Below are 16,749 nucleotides of genomic sequence, written 5' to 3'. Positions count from 1 at the left end.
TCCGCTTTAATATTGATTATTATTGCACATTACAGACTGTTTTTTTCCTCTTTTTTTTTGCTTGTCTTAATGGATGGAACTGTCTCTGTAGAGAGGGCGCGTAACCTCTTCGTGAACCTTGTCATATTTATTTCAGGCCCAAGCAACAGTTGCAAACTTATTGACAAAACAAATGACAGACAACAACGAAAACAATCATAGTTTTTTTTTTGCTTCATTCATTTCATTCATTTTTTCGTTATTTGATAAACAATCATAAGTAATGCGCGCTCAGACAGATTTTTCTATTTATGAGTGGGGCGGACCCAAAAGTTAAAGAAACCGACCGAACGATTTGAGCAATTATTACCAGTAAGTGCTTAAAGACACACAGACGCTCATTAAACTGCCACGAACGAATTATTCAAATGTGAATATGAATATTTATACTTTTGCTCAACGCAACAATCGCAATTGTGCTTCGACTAATCAGATGCTCAGAGAATTCTACAATATAACATCTCATTACATTATCTAATCGCATTGAACAATTGGACAATTTCGCCAAATTATTATTACTTCTACACTCTTCTATAGTATACAATTTTAATCACTTTCATTAGATCTCTAGTACAGACTTCAAAGTTTTGCCGTCGACTCATTCCAGTGACGCAATCTTTTGGTAGGTTTCCATTCTCATCTTCAGTCGTAAATCTACAAATTTAGTATCCCAATTTCCCAGCAAATTAAACTTTGATTAACTTTATAGCTTTCTTTCGTTTTTTCTTTGCTTATATAACTTTAGAATTCATTGTAGATACCCTACGATCATTAGAAGTTGCTAATTGGTTTTAGAATTGTCCTATCTTATTTGGTTTTTTTTTTTATTTTCTTTTGTTAAACTAACAAAATATTTTGATTCTCTTAACGTCAAAGAATAATTTCATATATTTCTTAATCACTGTTTGCCATTTTGCATTTTTTTAGTATAAAATATATTATTATAATATATACATATATTTTCAATTCTTCTTATAACACTTAACAAATTCAGCATACCCTTCGTATACACAACTTTGCATGGTATTTATGGCAAATATGGCCAAAAATTGTGTATAATTTGTTCAATTACCTTTTTGGTTTACATAAATAAAGTAGGAGTGCAACAATTTCAAATGCAATACTGACCTGATACCCTATAAATATAACAAGCGTACTAAACTAAACTAAAGCATATGTTAAAAGTAATAAAAAGTAATAGACAAGCTTGTTGCTCCTTGTCAAGTTCAATATTTCCTTCATATGCAGTATTTATACTTTAATACTGTACTATTAGATAGAATTATAACAAACTATAAGCAGGCAATACCCTGTAAATTAGAGAAGAGTGCACCTAGTCTTTTCTCTCTCCATCTATCATGATTTTTTTAGAATGGATGATATTAAAAATTACTTTTATGGTTATGTTCTGATTTTAATAGTATATCGATCTACCAAATATAGTCTTCGGTATATTAATTTGGTATATTTTAAGAATAATACAGCACTTCTTAGCTTAACGTCACCTCTTACTTATTTATGTTAACTGCATAACCGCAATACCCATTTATGTTAACTGCATAACCGCAATACCCATTTAGTGTCTGCAGAGTACAGGGTATATCAAAATAACTCCAACTTGCGGCCTGTTTATTGTTCGCACAATGAAAACAATTTTTCAAATATCATTCAATAGCTGCCGCTGACTGTATGTGACTCCCCCTCCCCTCTCGATCCACCCACCTGCCACCCACTATGTGGAGCTGGCGTCGCCAATCGATGGCGACATTGAAGCAGCTTTGCGAGCTTTCAAGCCCCGCAAAGAAATCAAATAAAATAAAAGTATCTGTAAGTGCCGCCGAGCTTCCAGGCAAGAAATTTTGCCGCTCCAAATGGAATCCAGTCGCGATGTGCGATCGAGTCGCAATGTTGTTGGCCGCAATGATTTACAGTTATTGCCGACGCTAATCACGAGACGAAATGAATTTGTGTGTGTGTGTGTAGGCAAAAGCCTAACAGCCAGCAATAAACGCCCATGAGTCAGTACAAAACGGGCCATGAAATTATCAAACTAACAAAACTTTGATTTAACATTTGCGCCAAAAATTGGTTCACTTCACTTTTGGGGGTGCAATTGTTGTCAGTCCGAAATGATCGTTAACTTGGCCTAAACACGCACACACACGCACACCCGCACACCCTGAGCGAATAAAGGTCAATGTCGTCGGCTCAATGCTGGTTTTGTGGCTGCAGCTTTGACACTTCAGAGCGTAGCTTCAGATTCATCCATCAATCTTGCGAGTGTTTTTGAACCTTTACCCGTGCTTGTACTTGTCTCTGTATCTCTTACTATACATGTATATATATATATATATATATACCTGTTCCCTGTATTTATGTACTAATAATGCCCGCCTAATGCAAATTTTTGTAAGCGCCATCGCCTGCTTTTTCGCCTCAATAATTCACAATTCAGTCGCCGCTTGTCATCAGCTTTCAGTCTTTTTTTTTTTGTTACTTGTTACTTTTTGTTCTCGCATCTTTGCTTTTGGTTTTTGCCATGACTTCGGCGAACCGTTTGTTATTGTTGGCCACACAATTGCTCTAAGCTCCATTGACAACATTTTGACACACGCAGATCGTGGGAAATTCTCCTTCAAGTGCGTTGCGTGGGCGTTTCGCCAAATGCCTCAACAATGTTGTCGTCGTCGTACTCCAGTTCGGAATGTACTCACATTTTTGCCCATTGAATCTCGCTCGAATCTGCTATGCAAAACTGGTATAATCTACGCATTAATCCGCCTTGCAAGCTCCATCAATGAACAGCTCGCCAATGAGTGCCAATCTTAATACTCGAAGAGTAAGAAGAGTAAGTATTATTACAGAACAGCAATCTGAAGGAGCTAATTTTAGTTTGCTCGACTTGAAAATACTCTGCTTTAATAAAGTGAAAAGAAGAAGTGAAGATCATAAGAAAAAAAGTAAGAAAGCGACATGACTGTGTGATATTCGCTACTAATTTTGAATAAAATCGGTATTCCATTTAAAATATACCGAATTAATATACCACAAAAATACTACTAATTATATGAAGTGTTATTTTAGGTATATTGATATTGTGATACATTCAAAATATACCATAGAGTGCAAAATATACCAAATTAATATACCAGAGAATAATACGAAACATACCAAATGCTATTTTAGGTATATTGATATAATACTACATTGAAAATATACCATCGAATGCACAATATACCAGATTAATATATCACAACAATAATAAAAATATTTCAAATGCTGTTGTTGGTATATAGTACTACATTCAAAATATACAATAGAGTTAAAAATATACCAGATTGTCAGCCAAAGCAACTAGACCTCCAGTAAGTAGACGTTTTTCCCCATACAAGAATATTTCTTTAATAAGTTTGATAAATTTCAAGAATCTTAAATACCATAGTTATTATTGTATATACCAAAAATGCTTATACTTGCTAATTTTTGCGTTTAAATAGAATACTAAACTTGGTGACTGAAGATGTTGGGAATAAATTGTATATCTCATATTTCCCAATTAGAAAATATCCCTATAGCAAGTGCTCAAACCACGAACATCTTTGGTGAAGAAACTTGATCAATTGACTGCGCATCCTAAATTGTTTAATGGGAAGCTGTAGACATCATAAAACTAATGATAAATATGCTACACTAATGAAATTTTCAGAACATTTACATAAAATAATAAAGTATACGACTACAGCTTAAGATTCTCGTAAAGATAAACCAAAGCATAACTAAAGAAACTAAGAGGAGCATGCTATCAAATCGTCAAATAAATGTTTTACTAAACTTTAGCTTAATGTAAAAGTTAACCCTAGTTAAATCACATTTCAAGTGCTATAAATACACCTCGGAAGAGTACAAAGAATCGGCGAGATCAAGATGAGATCGGTTAAGTTGAGTTGAGTTGCGTTACGTTGAGATCTCTGACAAATGAGGCGTCGTCATCTTGAGGCACTTCCTGCCAACGCGACGCGTGCGCTGCCAGAAATTGCAGGCAATTAAAAAATTGTGGTTTTGGGTTTTTAGTTTGTTATTTTTTTTTAGATTTGGATGGAGTTTTTGTTTAGCCTCATGCCGGCAACACTTGAGTTTGAATTAAAAAAGTACACAAATGAAAATAAAAACAAAACGAATCGAAATCGAATTGATTGACACACTGAAGTGCGTGTGTTGGAGCTTTTGTGTGTTCTGTTCGCCAATGGCCAATGGCCAATAGCCAATAGTCATTTGCCATTTACCATTTGTGTTTATTTAATTGTTGTATAAAAACATACTTGTATTTGCTCAGTCTGACTCGTACACCGAGAACAGTATTTCAATTTTAGCTACTTTTTTTTTTGTTCTTTATTTATTATTGTCTTTTAACGCTTCTTTCGATATACATACACATACATATATTGTTTTGAACTTTTTATTCAGGCTGCATTTGTTGTTGGGGTTTTGTAGCTTGGGCACGGCAGTTGTGTTATATCTGGTACGTGTTGTGTTCGAGAGCCATTAGCATGGAAATCGGAATGGGAATCGACATGAGAATCGAAATGGGAATGAGCATATGTTTGCTGTGCTTACCCCAACCTCAGCTAGTCAGCTAGCTGATAAGCCGAAGATTCGCTAATCTTTGCGCATTAAGCTGTTTTCGCTAAATAGCCGCAAATCTGTGAGTTGCATGTGATTTGAAGCTAAACTTCCGCGATTTATATATTTGTTATAGCTGTGTGTGTTGTGTGTACTTGTAGTTGGCGTTTAATTTGCTTAATTGACTGACCCTCTGCTTAATATCCGGCCTTTCATTTGTCATTGTCCCGTTCCGTTCAGCAAGTCATTCACATCCTGCTCCAAGCCCAATATCATAACTTACTCTATAATGCCTTATGTGTATGTGCCACCCAGGGGATTAAGAGGACTAAGGACTAAGGACTCGCAACTAGGCATGCAAAATAGCACTCGCAGTGCCTTGTCATGCTGCGCCTCAAAGTTCAAGGACAATGGTCCCCCCGCCCCCTACACAATGTTGGGCGTCAACCACGCCAAAACGTCAAATGTAAATTTGAATAATGAAATGTCAGCGTGGGCTTGGAATGATGTGTGTGTTTGAGTGAGATTTGCTTATCGATATATGCAAATGGGCAGCAGGACTTTGTGGCCACACAATTCCTAGACTTGTGATATTTGATCATTGCAAAATATACCCAAATTAATTCATAGACTTTGCACTTAGTTCGTGCACGAACGAAATAAAATTTCTAGTTAGATTCAAGGTCACGACAACTGCCCTAAAATTTACCTATACTTGAGTATATCACGTTTTTTATATAACACTTTTCAAAAAAAAACATTTCAAAATTATATATTTCAAGCCACAGTCAACATCAGCGGAGACACAAACCAGCTGCGTTTTATGATACCTCATAAAAGTATGCATCATTTCGATTATTGACTTTGGGATATTTTATTTGAACTTGTAGGGAAATTAAAAAGGACATTTTAGGTAGAAAATATTTAAATAACAAAACAATTGGACTTGGCCTTGATTGCGGTATTCTGTGATTTGTGGTTTTTAAACTTTCGATTATTGATAATGTAATATGAATACAAAACCATAAGTGCTTACCTATTCACTTGAATCACTCGCAATTAACTAATAATATTCAATACCCACAATTTGTCGTACTTAATGTCAGAGACTTGACAGAATGAAATCGGATCCCATTGAAAGCACCCACACTCATGATCAGCGTCACAATGATGATGGTGATGTTGTTATTGTCGTCGTCTTTGTTGGTAGTAAAGTCAATTTGATGATCGTCACATCGTTTATAATATGTCATGGCAAATAAATGACAATTTATGGCAGTTGGCACGATGGAAAAGTTCGAGATGCACTAAATTAATTAAAATCAAAACATTTCACAAAATTGCTTGGCCTTTGTCTTTGTGATAAGCGCCTATGAAAATTGCACTACATTAATTCAGGCGGCGCTGTGGAAATTTTTTTGCAAACGTCACGCCAAAGCATGGGATGGGGTGGGCGTTGTACCAATTTCATATTTGCACCAATAAATGTTTAAATAAGTAATTAAACACATCATAAAACAATTCACATTGCTGATTGCACAACTTTGTTTGCTCAAGAAGTGCGCATGACGTCACAATTGACGTTTCGATTCCGAGTGTCTTCCATATCATCCTTCCCCCTCGACCACCCCTTCTCTTCACTCTCAACTCAAGAGCTCCATTTGATAAGCATTACAGCATTCAACGGTAACAGGCAACAACAATGACTAGAACATGTCTCCTTGCTTATGATTAACTTCGCAACGTTGCGCGCGCGCTCTCTGGCTCTTGTTTTCTGTCTTTGCTTTTGCTCTTGTTCTCTCTCGCAGCTGTCGCACACAAGTGGCTCTCTCTTTGTGGTCGTCCCGCTTCCACCTTCTGCAGCACCTAGACTTCACATTTTTACCGATTGTTTTTAGCTCTCTGCTAATTGCGTCGTACGTCGTCGCAGCGCACAGTGTCGCATTTAATTCGCTGCTAATAAATAACTATACAGAGGAATGTTTATTGTATTTATCGATTAATAAATTTGGTTAATTTTACAGAGAAAATAATATATAAATATCTGACAACTTTGGATGTTACTATTTCTTTTTATTTTATTATATTATATCCAGTATTTAATACTACATTTAAGTGTAAAAGAGTACTGGCTGCTAGGGCCTTCGATGTTACAATTATTCAAGGGTTTTATTTATAAAACAAACAATTTTATAATCCAAAATTAGATTTGTTTACAAATTTTTATAAACATTTTTTGGGCAATAAATAAATTTGCTTAAAATATTTTAAAATAATAAATTTCTTAAATTTGTTGAGCAATAAATAAATTTGTTTAATGCATTTAAAAATAATTAATTTCTTATGTAACAAAATAATATTTGTTTTTAAATTTTTTTATAAAATAAAATAATATTTTTTTCTTTGGCAATAAAAAAAAATTATTAATATATTTTAAAAGTAAAAATTTCGTAAATTAAGAAACAATAATGAAATAAGTGAATACCCGTAACAACAAAATTACTTGAATAACAAAAAAAAAATATAAATGTGTGCATTTGTAGTCATGTAACTGCATAATTTTCCATTCTTACTTCACAACTTTAAAAACGTAGGTGTTCACAAGTAATGTGCTGATAATATTTAACTATCTTCTGATTCACTATTAACGATTCATTTTTTTTAACACTTATTTTTGCAAATTGGCAATAAAAAAACCTTTGAATGGTAATTATTTTATATTAATCACTCGCAATTAGTTGTAAAATATTGTAATGATCAGTTTCACACCGACATTTCCCACTGTGCGACGCACTGCGCTTGCCGCTTTTGCTTTTTTTTTCACCGTCTTCGAGCGTTTCGATTTTCGCGGTGCGCACAGTATTTGTTGTTGAGTCAAAGTGCGCGGATCGCTTAGAAGAGAGGAAGAGGAACTCCTGTAAGCGTGTCGCTAAAAGTTAATAAGTGTCGTTAAGTGAACTCAGTGTTTCAGTTAGTTGTTATTGCAAACACCTTTTTGCATATTATTTAAAAAGGTGGCATTTATTGCATTTCCAAAAGGTGTCAAAAAGCTGTCGAGCTTATCAAAGTTAATTATTAAATAAGGTAAATACTCAAAGACATTTCGCATAACTCACTAGATTTACGATCTATGTAGGCTCCTCTGCCTTCCACTGTACCTTATATTCATTTCTCTTTGACCTTGTGCCTCACCTTCGTTACCTTTGTTACCTTTTTACTTTGTTGCTCTTTAACTACTGAAATCCAAAAGATGATCTCAACAAAACATACAAATTTTAAGTCCAAAACACACGTGCTAACAAAACATTAAATATAAACGAAAAAACATAATATATTTTCTACTTTTGTGAGTCAAAAAAAAAAATGAAACGAAAAATAAAATAAACCACAAACGATTCTGAGAAATTACAGCTATTCTTTTATAGCGCTGTGTTTTGCGTTGCAGATAAAAAGATATATGCTTTGATTTAAAAATGATGCAGAGCTGCCAAAAAATATTAAAATAAAGACATATTCACTGAAAGTACAGTGAAGACTCAATTTTGAGGAAACGCTTTTAGCAAAGTGATTGAACTTATGAAAGAAAATATAAAAAAAGTAATAATAATGATAAAAATTTAGATGATTTATTAATTTATGTCTAATTAAATATTTATATTTTGATTTATTTAGTTTACTTTGAATTGAAAGATAAAAAATTAATAGAGACTAATTGTTTCCCCTGTCATATATATTCTAATTATTCAGTTAGCTTTAGACAGCTTCCCCTGTCTATGCGGCGATGCGTGAAATGATGCGAACATCTATTGTATAGAAATGCTCGTAGAATTTAAAGGGTACACAAAACTAAATATATTTACACAAAGTAGAGCTAATGAGCGAAGCAGAACATAGCGTGCATAAATGTGTTTAATAATTTTGTAAGTAATTATAGTTACTACAATTATTTGGCTCTGGCTTTAGCGCGCTTTATACTTATTATATAGTATCTCATTCGTCCAACAGAGTGTGTCTCCACTTTCGAAGGCCTTTGCCACGATTATATGCTGAGTATGATCGATTACGCCAGATATAGAGCTCTACTTTTAGTTGGACAACATTCGGTGCTGCATACAAATTTCAATTTAAAGTTAGCTTTATGTCTTTTTAAGTGATAAAGTTGCGCTAGAGAAATGCGGCGATGATATCAAAGCATGTCATCAGCTTGAGGATGGACGTCGACATGTCTGCGACAGATCTGCGAGCGTATAACAGTTGTGTATAACACTTGCTAAATTGATCTAATCCCGCAGAAATTGCATCAACGCTTGCAAATTTAAATGACACCTACGTTGTGTCGTTATTATTTCCAATGAAAACTCTTTTATTTTCCATTTTCTCACACAATTGAGTGTAAATTTCGTAGAGTGCATCTAATGAAATTCATTCGCAATTAATTTAGCCACATTAATTGTCTAATGCCTTTAATTACTTTAGAAAACAAAACAATCTCGTTTCATTTGCGACTTTGTTTGATTAATTTTATTTTTATTGTTATTATTCAGCTTGAGATTAATGTCGCCGCTAGTCTGGTTTATGACTTGACAAGTTCATGAACTTGGGATTGCGGTTGTGTTGTTGTGTTAATTTAAAATTCAAGATTCATTGCTTGGGAGGAGTGGAAGTACACATTTGATATCATGAAAATTAGATCATTATGTCAACGCAATGTTTACTTTCCTTAAAAGTTTATTTTCGTATTTTAAATTGACGTTGTTTAAGTAGATAAGGTTATAAGTTAAAGATTATTTAATAAACTAGATAGAGAAAGTGTACGTTTTTAGTTCAATTTTGAGTTCTGAAAATTCGAGGATCACCCAGCTAACATTGAAGTGATGAGAACAACAGCAACAGATCTAATTAGTAATTACTACCTACTACTAATTAGTACACTAATTAACAAGCTACAGTCCCAGGCTTTAATTACGAGTTAAAAAGGCATTCATCAGGTATATCAGAGGAATTTTTATATATCCATTTTTTTTTTGTTAATTGGAATTTATTCGATCAGCTTGTGCTGCTTGGAAGGTGTCAGAATGCATTGTACAATCGAGTGTGTAATAATGTTATATGCAAATGCGAACGAATATTGTTATTAATATGTTACTTATTATTAAATGGAGCGGCGTCTTTTGTTGCATTGTGTGCAAGAATTCAGTTAATTTGTGTGCTTCGCTCAGAGCGTTTGCGTTAATTTGTCGAACAAACATTTCAATTTGACGTGGGCGATCGGATTTTATGGCAAATATCACGCACGAATGCAAGACGACGAGTATTACGGAATTAACTATTCGTATTTGTATTCGTATTCATATTCATATTCACTCTTCTGCACTCTCTGCTTGCTGCCGTAATAAAAATGGGATCATACGCTATCAAATAACGCGTTTAATCAGCTCAGCCTGCGTCGATTTCATTATTTGCCAAAAACGAATCATTATCAGATAAGCTGCATCTGATTAATTACACGCTATCATCCATGTGCCAGTTATTTGTGCTACCACTTGACTTCAGTTCAATTGGCAAAACATGGCTATACTTAGTTCGAATCATATGTTATATGGTGTACTAGCTATCTACAGGTGTTTTCATATCCGGTACCCACAGGGTAGAAGGTTATTATAAATGTGTGTTATTATAAATGTCTGTTGCTTTGGTTGACAATTTGGTAGATTTTGTAAGGATTAGTATATTAATATACCAAATGTAGATTTCGGTATATTTCAGTATTATTAATGTGTATTATTATATTAGTATATCAATATACCAAATGTAGTCTTTGGTATTTTCCAGTATTAATAATGCATGTAACAAGCATTGTACTGTATAGTATATTTTGAAAGTATTAGTATATCAATATACCATATGTAGTGTTCGGTATATTTAAATACTTTTTCGTTATATTGAAAAACATTCATTGACAATCTGGTATATTTATTAATATATAGTATATTTTAAAAGCATTAGTATATGGACATTCCAAATGTAGTCTTTGGTTTATTTCAATATTTTTTCAGTATATTAAAAGTATAACACCAAAATGTTTTCGCTTTTATAGAAATGCTTTGGTTGGCAATCCGGTATATTTTGTATTATGCAGTATATTTTAAAAGAATTAGTAGATTAATGTACTAAATATAGTCTTTGTTTTAATTAAGAATTTTTTTCGGTAGATTTTTATAGTTTAACACAACATTGTTTTGCTTTTGTTAAAAGTGGATAACGGGTATCTCATAGTCGACTGTAGTTTTCTCACTTGCTTTTAGTTTTGGAATGCCGTTAGCTTGTTCCATTACTTTTCATTGGGGAAATCTCATTAAATGTGTAGTTCTATACATTGTAATTAATTTAATCACCTTTTCGAGAAGTTAGGTGATTAATACTCTGAGTATTCATGACAAATGCGAGTCGAGAATTTTCCAGCCAAACTCGTTTGGTACTTTCAAGATCGAACGACATTTCTGAAGATTTATATGTTGTGGTCTTCTATCGGATTACGATGACATCAGAGTTGAACCTAAACACAAGCTGAAATTTACATTTAAGTGAAGCGATCCCAACTTATCTATCGAGACAAAAAGCACTCAATGTTTTTCGGGTGCGCCTACAGTAAATTAAATTACAAAATATTTATCAATTTCTCAGTTGAATTTATGGCGAACCTCAAACAAGATGTCACCCCTTCAACGACCCCTTTCAGACCCAATTGCCCAATAAAAGTGGCCACTGTCAATTAAAACGATGTGCGGCATAGGTTTCGATATCAAAAGAGCAGAGCACTTGAAATCATTTGTCTGATATTGATATATAGCCCACAAGCACACTCAAGAGAGGCGTGAAAGACAACGACTAGCAGATACCCTGTATAGTTAAAGATTTGATAATTATACACAGCAAGAAAAAATGTGCTGAAATAAAGATTTAAATCTGGAATCAAGATTGTATAATGTCAAAATTGAGCCAAGAAGGTTCATCAATATCGAAATTTTACAAAACTTATAAGACAAAACATATTAAGATTCTAATGTTGTTTCAACAATGGAAAAATCGAAAAATTGAACAAGGCAAAATCTTATATTTAAAATTTTAAGAAACAAGAATAAAATCTTTTTTTGGTGCTCAAAAAGTTCTTAAATCAAGATTTGCAGTTTTCTTTTTAATCTAGAATAAACCATTCTTGAGTCAAAATTTATTAAAATGCAAATTTAGCATAAAAATCTTGATGATCTTGATCTAAAAATCTTATTCCAAGATTGTTTTTTTTTTAAGACCGAAAATATCTTTAATAAAGTTTTTTCAATCTAGACATTTTTCTCTCTGTGTAGATTTAAAAATACATTTAAGTAGGGAAAGTATTTTATTGCCCTAATCATTTTGATGTAGATAGATTGTTGATATACTTTAACTGTCATTGGAAATTTAATGATTAATATTATATTAAACACAAAACGGTGTGAAAGTCATAATCAACACCTTTAGATAATAATCTGTGATGCAGCAAGTCATATTTGTTTGCAAATATTCAATGGCAAATATCTATATCAAACTAGTTAAACCAGTATTTGGTTTGTCAAATATAGGAATTACTTTTAGAATGATAAGAAAAAACTTAAAATGTACTTATAAACAAAAAGTAATGCTCAACATTAATCTATTATATTCGCTTAGCATTAAGGCCTTTAATAACAATCATTCAAATTCTAGATTAACAAATTAGTCATATCTTTGCGAAACTATTAAATTTTGAACTTGAATTGTAAATGACAAAATAATTATGTTAGTTATTAGTGAAGTGCCGTCTACCCTTTCTCTATAGTACTTAATATTATAGGGTATTCAAATAGGAACAACTCGATATACTTGTTAGCGAAGCAAGTCTAAAGTTTTCATTTGTAATACATCATTGCGTAATAGCTGATTGATATTAATGGCTAAAACATTAAATTCAGAATGCATAGATCATCTGTTGTTGTTGCCTCACTTGTTGTTGTTGTTGTTGTAAGCTGTGTGTGGGGGCATGGCCAACCACTTGTAACCCATTTTGGGGACTGGCAAACTGATCTTGACCGCGTTGCGTCCAACACTTGCGCCAAATATGTAGAGAGTTGTGTCGAATCTTGCCACAGTTGTAGCCATATCATGAGTAGGCCTTTTGCCTTGGCCAACTATCCAAAGTGGCCAACACAGCTAATCCCCCTGGCGTGTGCGATGAGGCTGCGGCTTAAAGTAGTTGTTGATGTTGCCAATACATTTTGTGGCCAAATATTTGCACAGATTTTATGACTTGTTGCCAATTAATGTGGTTTCCACTTGCGGGAGAAAGCCTTATGTGCACTGTGAGAACTCACTTGAAATGATAAGATAAAGCTTTGATTACAACAATTGGATAATGCCTTAGACAATGCAGTTAATTGTTTAAAGAGCTGCGGATAGAAGCCAAGTTGAAATCACTTGGTTAGAGTGTAGTAAGGGGATGACAAAACTTTTACAAGCTGCAATAAACATAAAACTTAATTGTGTAGTAGCTAAGATAACTAGTGCGAAAATAAGAATAATAATTATATTGACGTTTAGCTTAGATTAAGTAATTAAAGAAAGGAAGATAGATGCTTTCACCATATAGATTTTATATGACTAAAATTATCACTGATGAGTAAAAAAAGAAGAAGAAGTAAAAATACGACATTTTTATACCCGGTAGAAGGATATTATAACTTTGTGCCTGCAGGAAATGTATGTAATAAGCACAAGAAGGCATCTCCGACCCTATTAGGTATATATATTCTTGATATGATGAGAGAGATGATCTAGCCATGTCTGTCTGTCTGTCCGTCCGACTGTATAAAACACTGGATCTCAGATACTATAAAAGATACAGCTTTAATTTTCATTTTTTTTTTTCAAATTTTTGCCACTCCCACTTCCGCCCCCTCAAATCGATAGTACTCGAATAAGAAGCGTAATTTGGAAGCCAGAAGCTTGGAGCTTCAAGTCTCGATTTTTGGTACAGATAATAATAACTATAGGTTGCAATGAGATAAAAATTTAAGAAATTTTAAAGGAAATACTTTTGTATGGAGAAAAACTTCACTTACTACGACTCTATGGTATATTTATAATGTAGAATGCATAAATACCAAATTTAGTCCTTGGCATATTTGTGGTATACGAATTCGGTTTATTTTAAAATTATTACCGCACTGTGTTGATTTCATTTAAAATAGGTAGCAGGTATCTCACAGTCGAGCACACTCCACTTTAGTTTTCTTAGTTGTTTCAATTGTACTCTTTACACTTTAAAGATTAAGAACTCAGTAAAGGCATGTTTATTTAAAGACCAATTATATATGAAGTATTTATATTACTTTATTTGCTGTAAAACCAATGACTACCATATAACTCTTGATTTGTAATGGTTCTATATCAATAGTACCACCATTAGTCATAAATTACATTTCTTGAGCGAAAGAAAGTATTAAAGTTGCAGATAAAACTGAATAAATTCCAATAAATTACGAGCTAAAAAGGAAGAGAATTAAGTCTAGCACTTATAACAATAAAATAATCAGTTGTTGAGCATCCGTTTACTAATTAAACACAATCCACAGCTATTAATAAAGTTCAGTCAGAATGAAGTAGTCTGGAGGTGTTTGATGAGCCAATTGGGTGTCAAGTCAACGGATATGGCTGTCACAAGTGTCTCGCCTCCTCTCTAATTGTCCATCGTGTGCACTCCATATTAATGTATGTTATGTAGTACAGACCATTGCGACTAGTTTAGTCATGCCCCTATTAAGCGTTGCATTTGAATGCGGTCAGCGATCACTTAGAGACGTTGACGATTCGTGTTGAACAATTGTTCACTTCCAAGTCGACAGTATAATTAACAGCCTGACTTTTCTTTTCGCGTTGCAGTGCATCATTGTTGAGCCAAACCGCAACCGAAGAAGATGGGCAAATTCGAGTACTCGCTGGGCCTCAATGAGTTCAAGTCAAAGGAGCTGCGACTGTGGCAGGCGCTCATTGGTGAATTCGTTGGCAATCTGATACTGAACTTCTTTGCCTGCGGCGCCTGCACACAACCTGAGGATGGCACCTTCAAGGCTCTGGCCTTTGGCCTGGGTGTCTTCATGGCCATCACAGTGAGTGCAGAAATAAATTACCTCATTAATTGTGTAACTAATAAAAGTGCTTTGCAGATTGTGGGCCATCTGAGTGGCGGCCACGTGAATCCAGCTGTTACCGTTGCCATGTTGGTAGCAGGTCGGATCAGCGTTCTCCGCGCCGTCTTCTACATCATCTTCCAGTGCCTGGGCGCCATTGCAGGCACTGCGGCTGTGAAGGTGAGAGTCTGCGCTTCATAGTGTTTGTCTTCGCTAGCTAAACTCTACACTCTCCTTCCCTTTGTAGATTTTACTCGATGTGGACTATCACAATGGTTTGGGTCACACTAGTCTGGCTCAGAACATCACCGAGCTGCAGGGTTTGGGTATTGAATTCTTCCTCGGACTCGTCCTGGTGCTGACCGTGTTTGGTGCCTGTGATGCCAACAAACCGGATTCCCGCTACACAGCTCCGTTGGCCATTGGCATGGCTGTTACTCTGGGTCACCTGGGCACCATTCGTTATACGGGCGCCAGCATGAACCCAGCACGTACAGTGGGCACAGCTTTTGCCACCGATAACTGGAGTGCTCATTGGGTCTATTGGGCTGGTCCAGTGCTGGGCGGTGTGGCGGCTGCTCTGCTCTACACTCAGGTGCTGGAGGCCAAAGAGTTGCCCAAGAACAACGAAGCGGCTGAAAAATATCGCACACATGCCGACGAACGTGAGGTGAGAGCTTTTGCGGCTTGGCATGATAAGAGTTTCTACTGAAACCCAACACATACACATTACACCCACACTCACACAGACACACACTCAGAAAACAATGATTGTAAATACTGCATTGATAACTGTTACTTTAGCGTATTTCCCATTTCGATTAATCGCAATCTTTTCTTTTTCCCTTCGCAGCTGCGCAAGTTGGAAGGAACTCGCGACTACGCTTAAGGATCTAATATCCACCTCTACCTGTCATCACTTCAAATGCTCATTCACCTGCATTAAATGGAATACAAGTTCGAGTAGAAACGCATTAAGCTCACTTTCTCGATTCCATTTCGTTTTCGTCTTGAATAATTCTGCGTATACGTGTTAATTATTGTTTGTACGAGTATTTATGTATTTATTTATGCGAGTTCATTGTTTAAACTAATACCTGTTTATATTTAAGCTGTGTTTAACACAACCAACAACAAGTTATTTATGTATATTTACATCATGAGTTCATAATAATAAAAAAAATCAAAACTCACTCCGAAAATACTTTTACATTTTTTTTAAGAATGGGAAGTTACAAATAAGTACCACAACAATTCCGAAAACTAAAGAATTCGTACTGAAAGTGATGTGTTGCCTACTTTTGAGAGTCAAATGAAAAGTGAAGAAAAGAATATCTGAAGAGATAGAAAGTCTTTGGAGTAAAATTTGTTGCAGACTTTCGGGCTGACATGAATAAAATTTATTGAGGGAATTTTTTATAGCACAACAAACAGATTGTTAACGAGTTACACATCAGTGGGAAAATATGTTATAAATTAAAAAATAATTAACACATAATAAAAAAAGCAAGAAATACATATTTAACAATTATTTTTTTTTAGACAATTATCATAGGAAGATCATTTGATTGATTAAGACAATTTTTATTATGCACCTGAAAAGTATGCTACAAGAAATGATTAAATATTCATTACTCAGCAACAAATGACAAACAGCAAACTAAATTCGTTGCATACTTTTCGGCACCTAAATAAATGTAATAAAATGAGTCCTAAGCAATCATATTGGATATTCAAATAACCGGGCAATAGCTTAGAGCTTTAGACATTGTTAGTCAACACTAAAACGCATTGGCGCCAAAAAGCTCTCATTGTTCAGGGGAGAGAGCACATGAGTGTGTGAAATAGTGTTTGAAAATAGCCCCAAAGCGACATGCGCCAAACTCAC

The 16,749-nt window shown here is 34.5% G+C and overlaps 1 protein-coding gene across 2 annotated transcripts; it reads left to right on the top strand.

Moving 5' to 3' along the window:
- The first annotated feature begins 7,522 nt into the window (after window positions 1-7,522).
- On the top strand, window positions 7,523-16,063 carry LOC117568303 (aquaporin AQPcic). Of its 2 annotated transcripts, none has more exons than XR_004572133.2 (5): window positions 7,523-7,743; window positions 14,614-14,840; window positions 14,898-15,041; window positions 15,109-15,634; window positions 15,715-16,063. XR_004572133.2 is itself a non-coding variant. In XM_034248846.2 (5 exons), exons 2-5 carry the CDS (start codon window positions 14,649-14,651, stop codon window positions 15,748-15,750), a joined length of 795 nt encoding a protein of 264 aa, XP_034104737.1. In that variant the 5' UTR covers window positions 7,524-7,743; window positions 14,614-14,648; the 3' UTR covers window positions 15,751-16,063. The 2 variants fall into 2 exon arrangements, 1 of the variants encoding a protein (XP_034104737.1); XM_034248846.2 differs by having other exon boundaries at window positions 7,524-7,743; window positions 15,109-15,531.
- Window positions 16,064-16,749: the final 686 nt, after the last annotated feature.

This window comes from Drosophila albomicans, chromosome 3, assembly GCF_009650485.2.
Source record: "Drosophila albomicans strain 15112-1751.03 chromosome 3, ASM965048v2, whole genome shotgun sequence".
In the NCBI taxonomy this organism is placed as follows: Eukaryota; Metazoa; Arthropoda; class Insecta; order Diptera; family Drosophilidae; genus Drosophila; species Drosophila albomicans.
This window is presented reverse-complemented; position numbering and strand designations above follow the sequence as displayed.

Excerpts from the sequence above, each read along its gene's own strand:
- LOC117568303 (XM_034248846.2), top strand. The coding sequence starts at position 14,649 with ATGGGCAAATTCGAGTACTCGCTGGGCCTCAATGAGTTCAAGTCAAAG. Across the intron at positions 14,841-14,897 it reads GTGTCTTCATGGCCATCACA|ATTGTGGGCCATCTGAGTGG; the intron begins GTGAGTGCAGAA and ends AGTGCTTTGCAG. Across the intron at positions 15,042-15,108 it reads CAGGCACTGCGGCTGTGAAG|ATTTTACTCGATGTGGACTA; the intron begins GTGAGAGTCTGC and ends TTCCCTTTGTAG.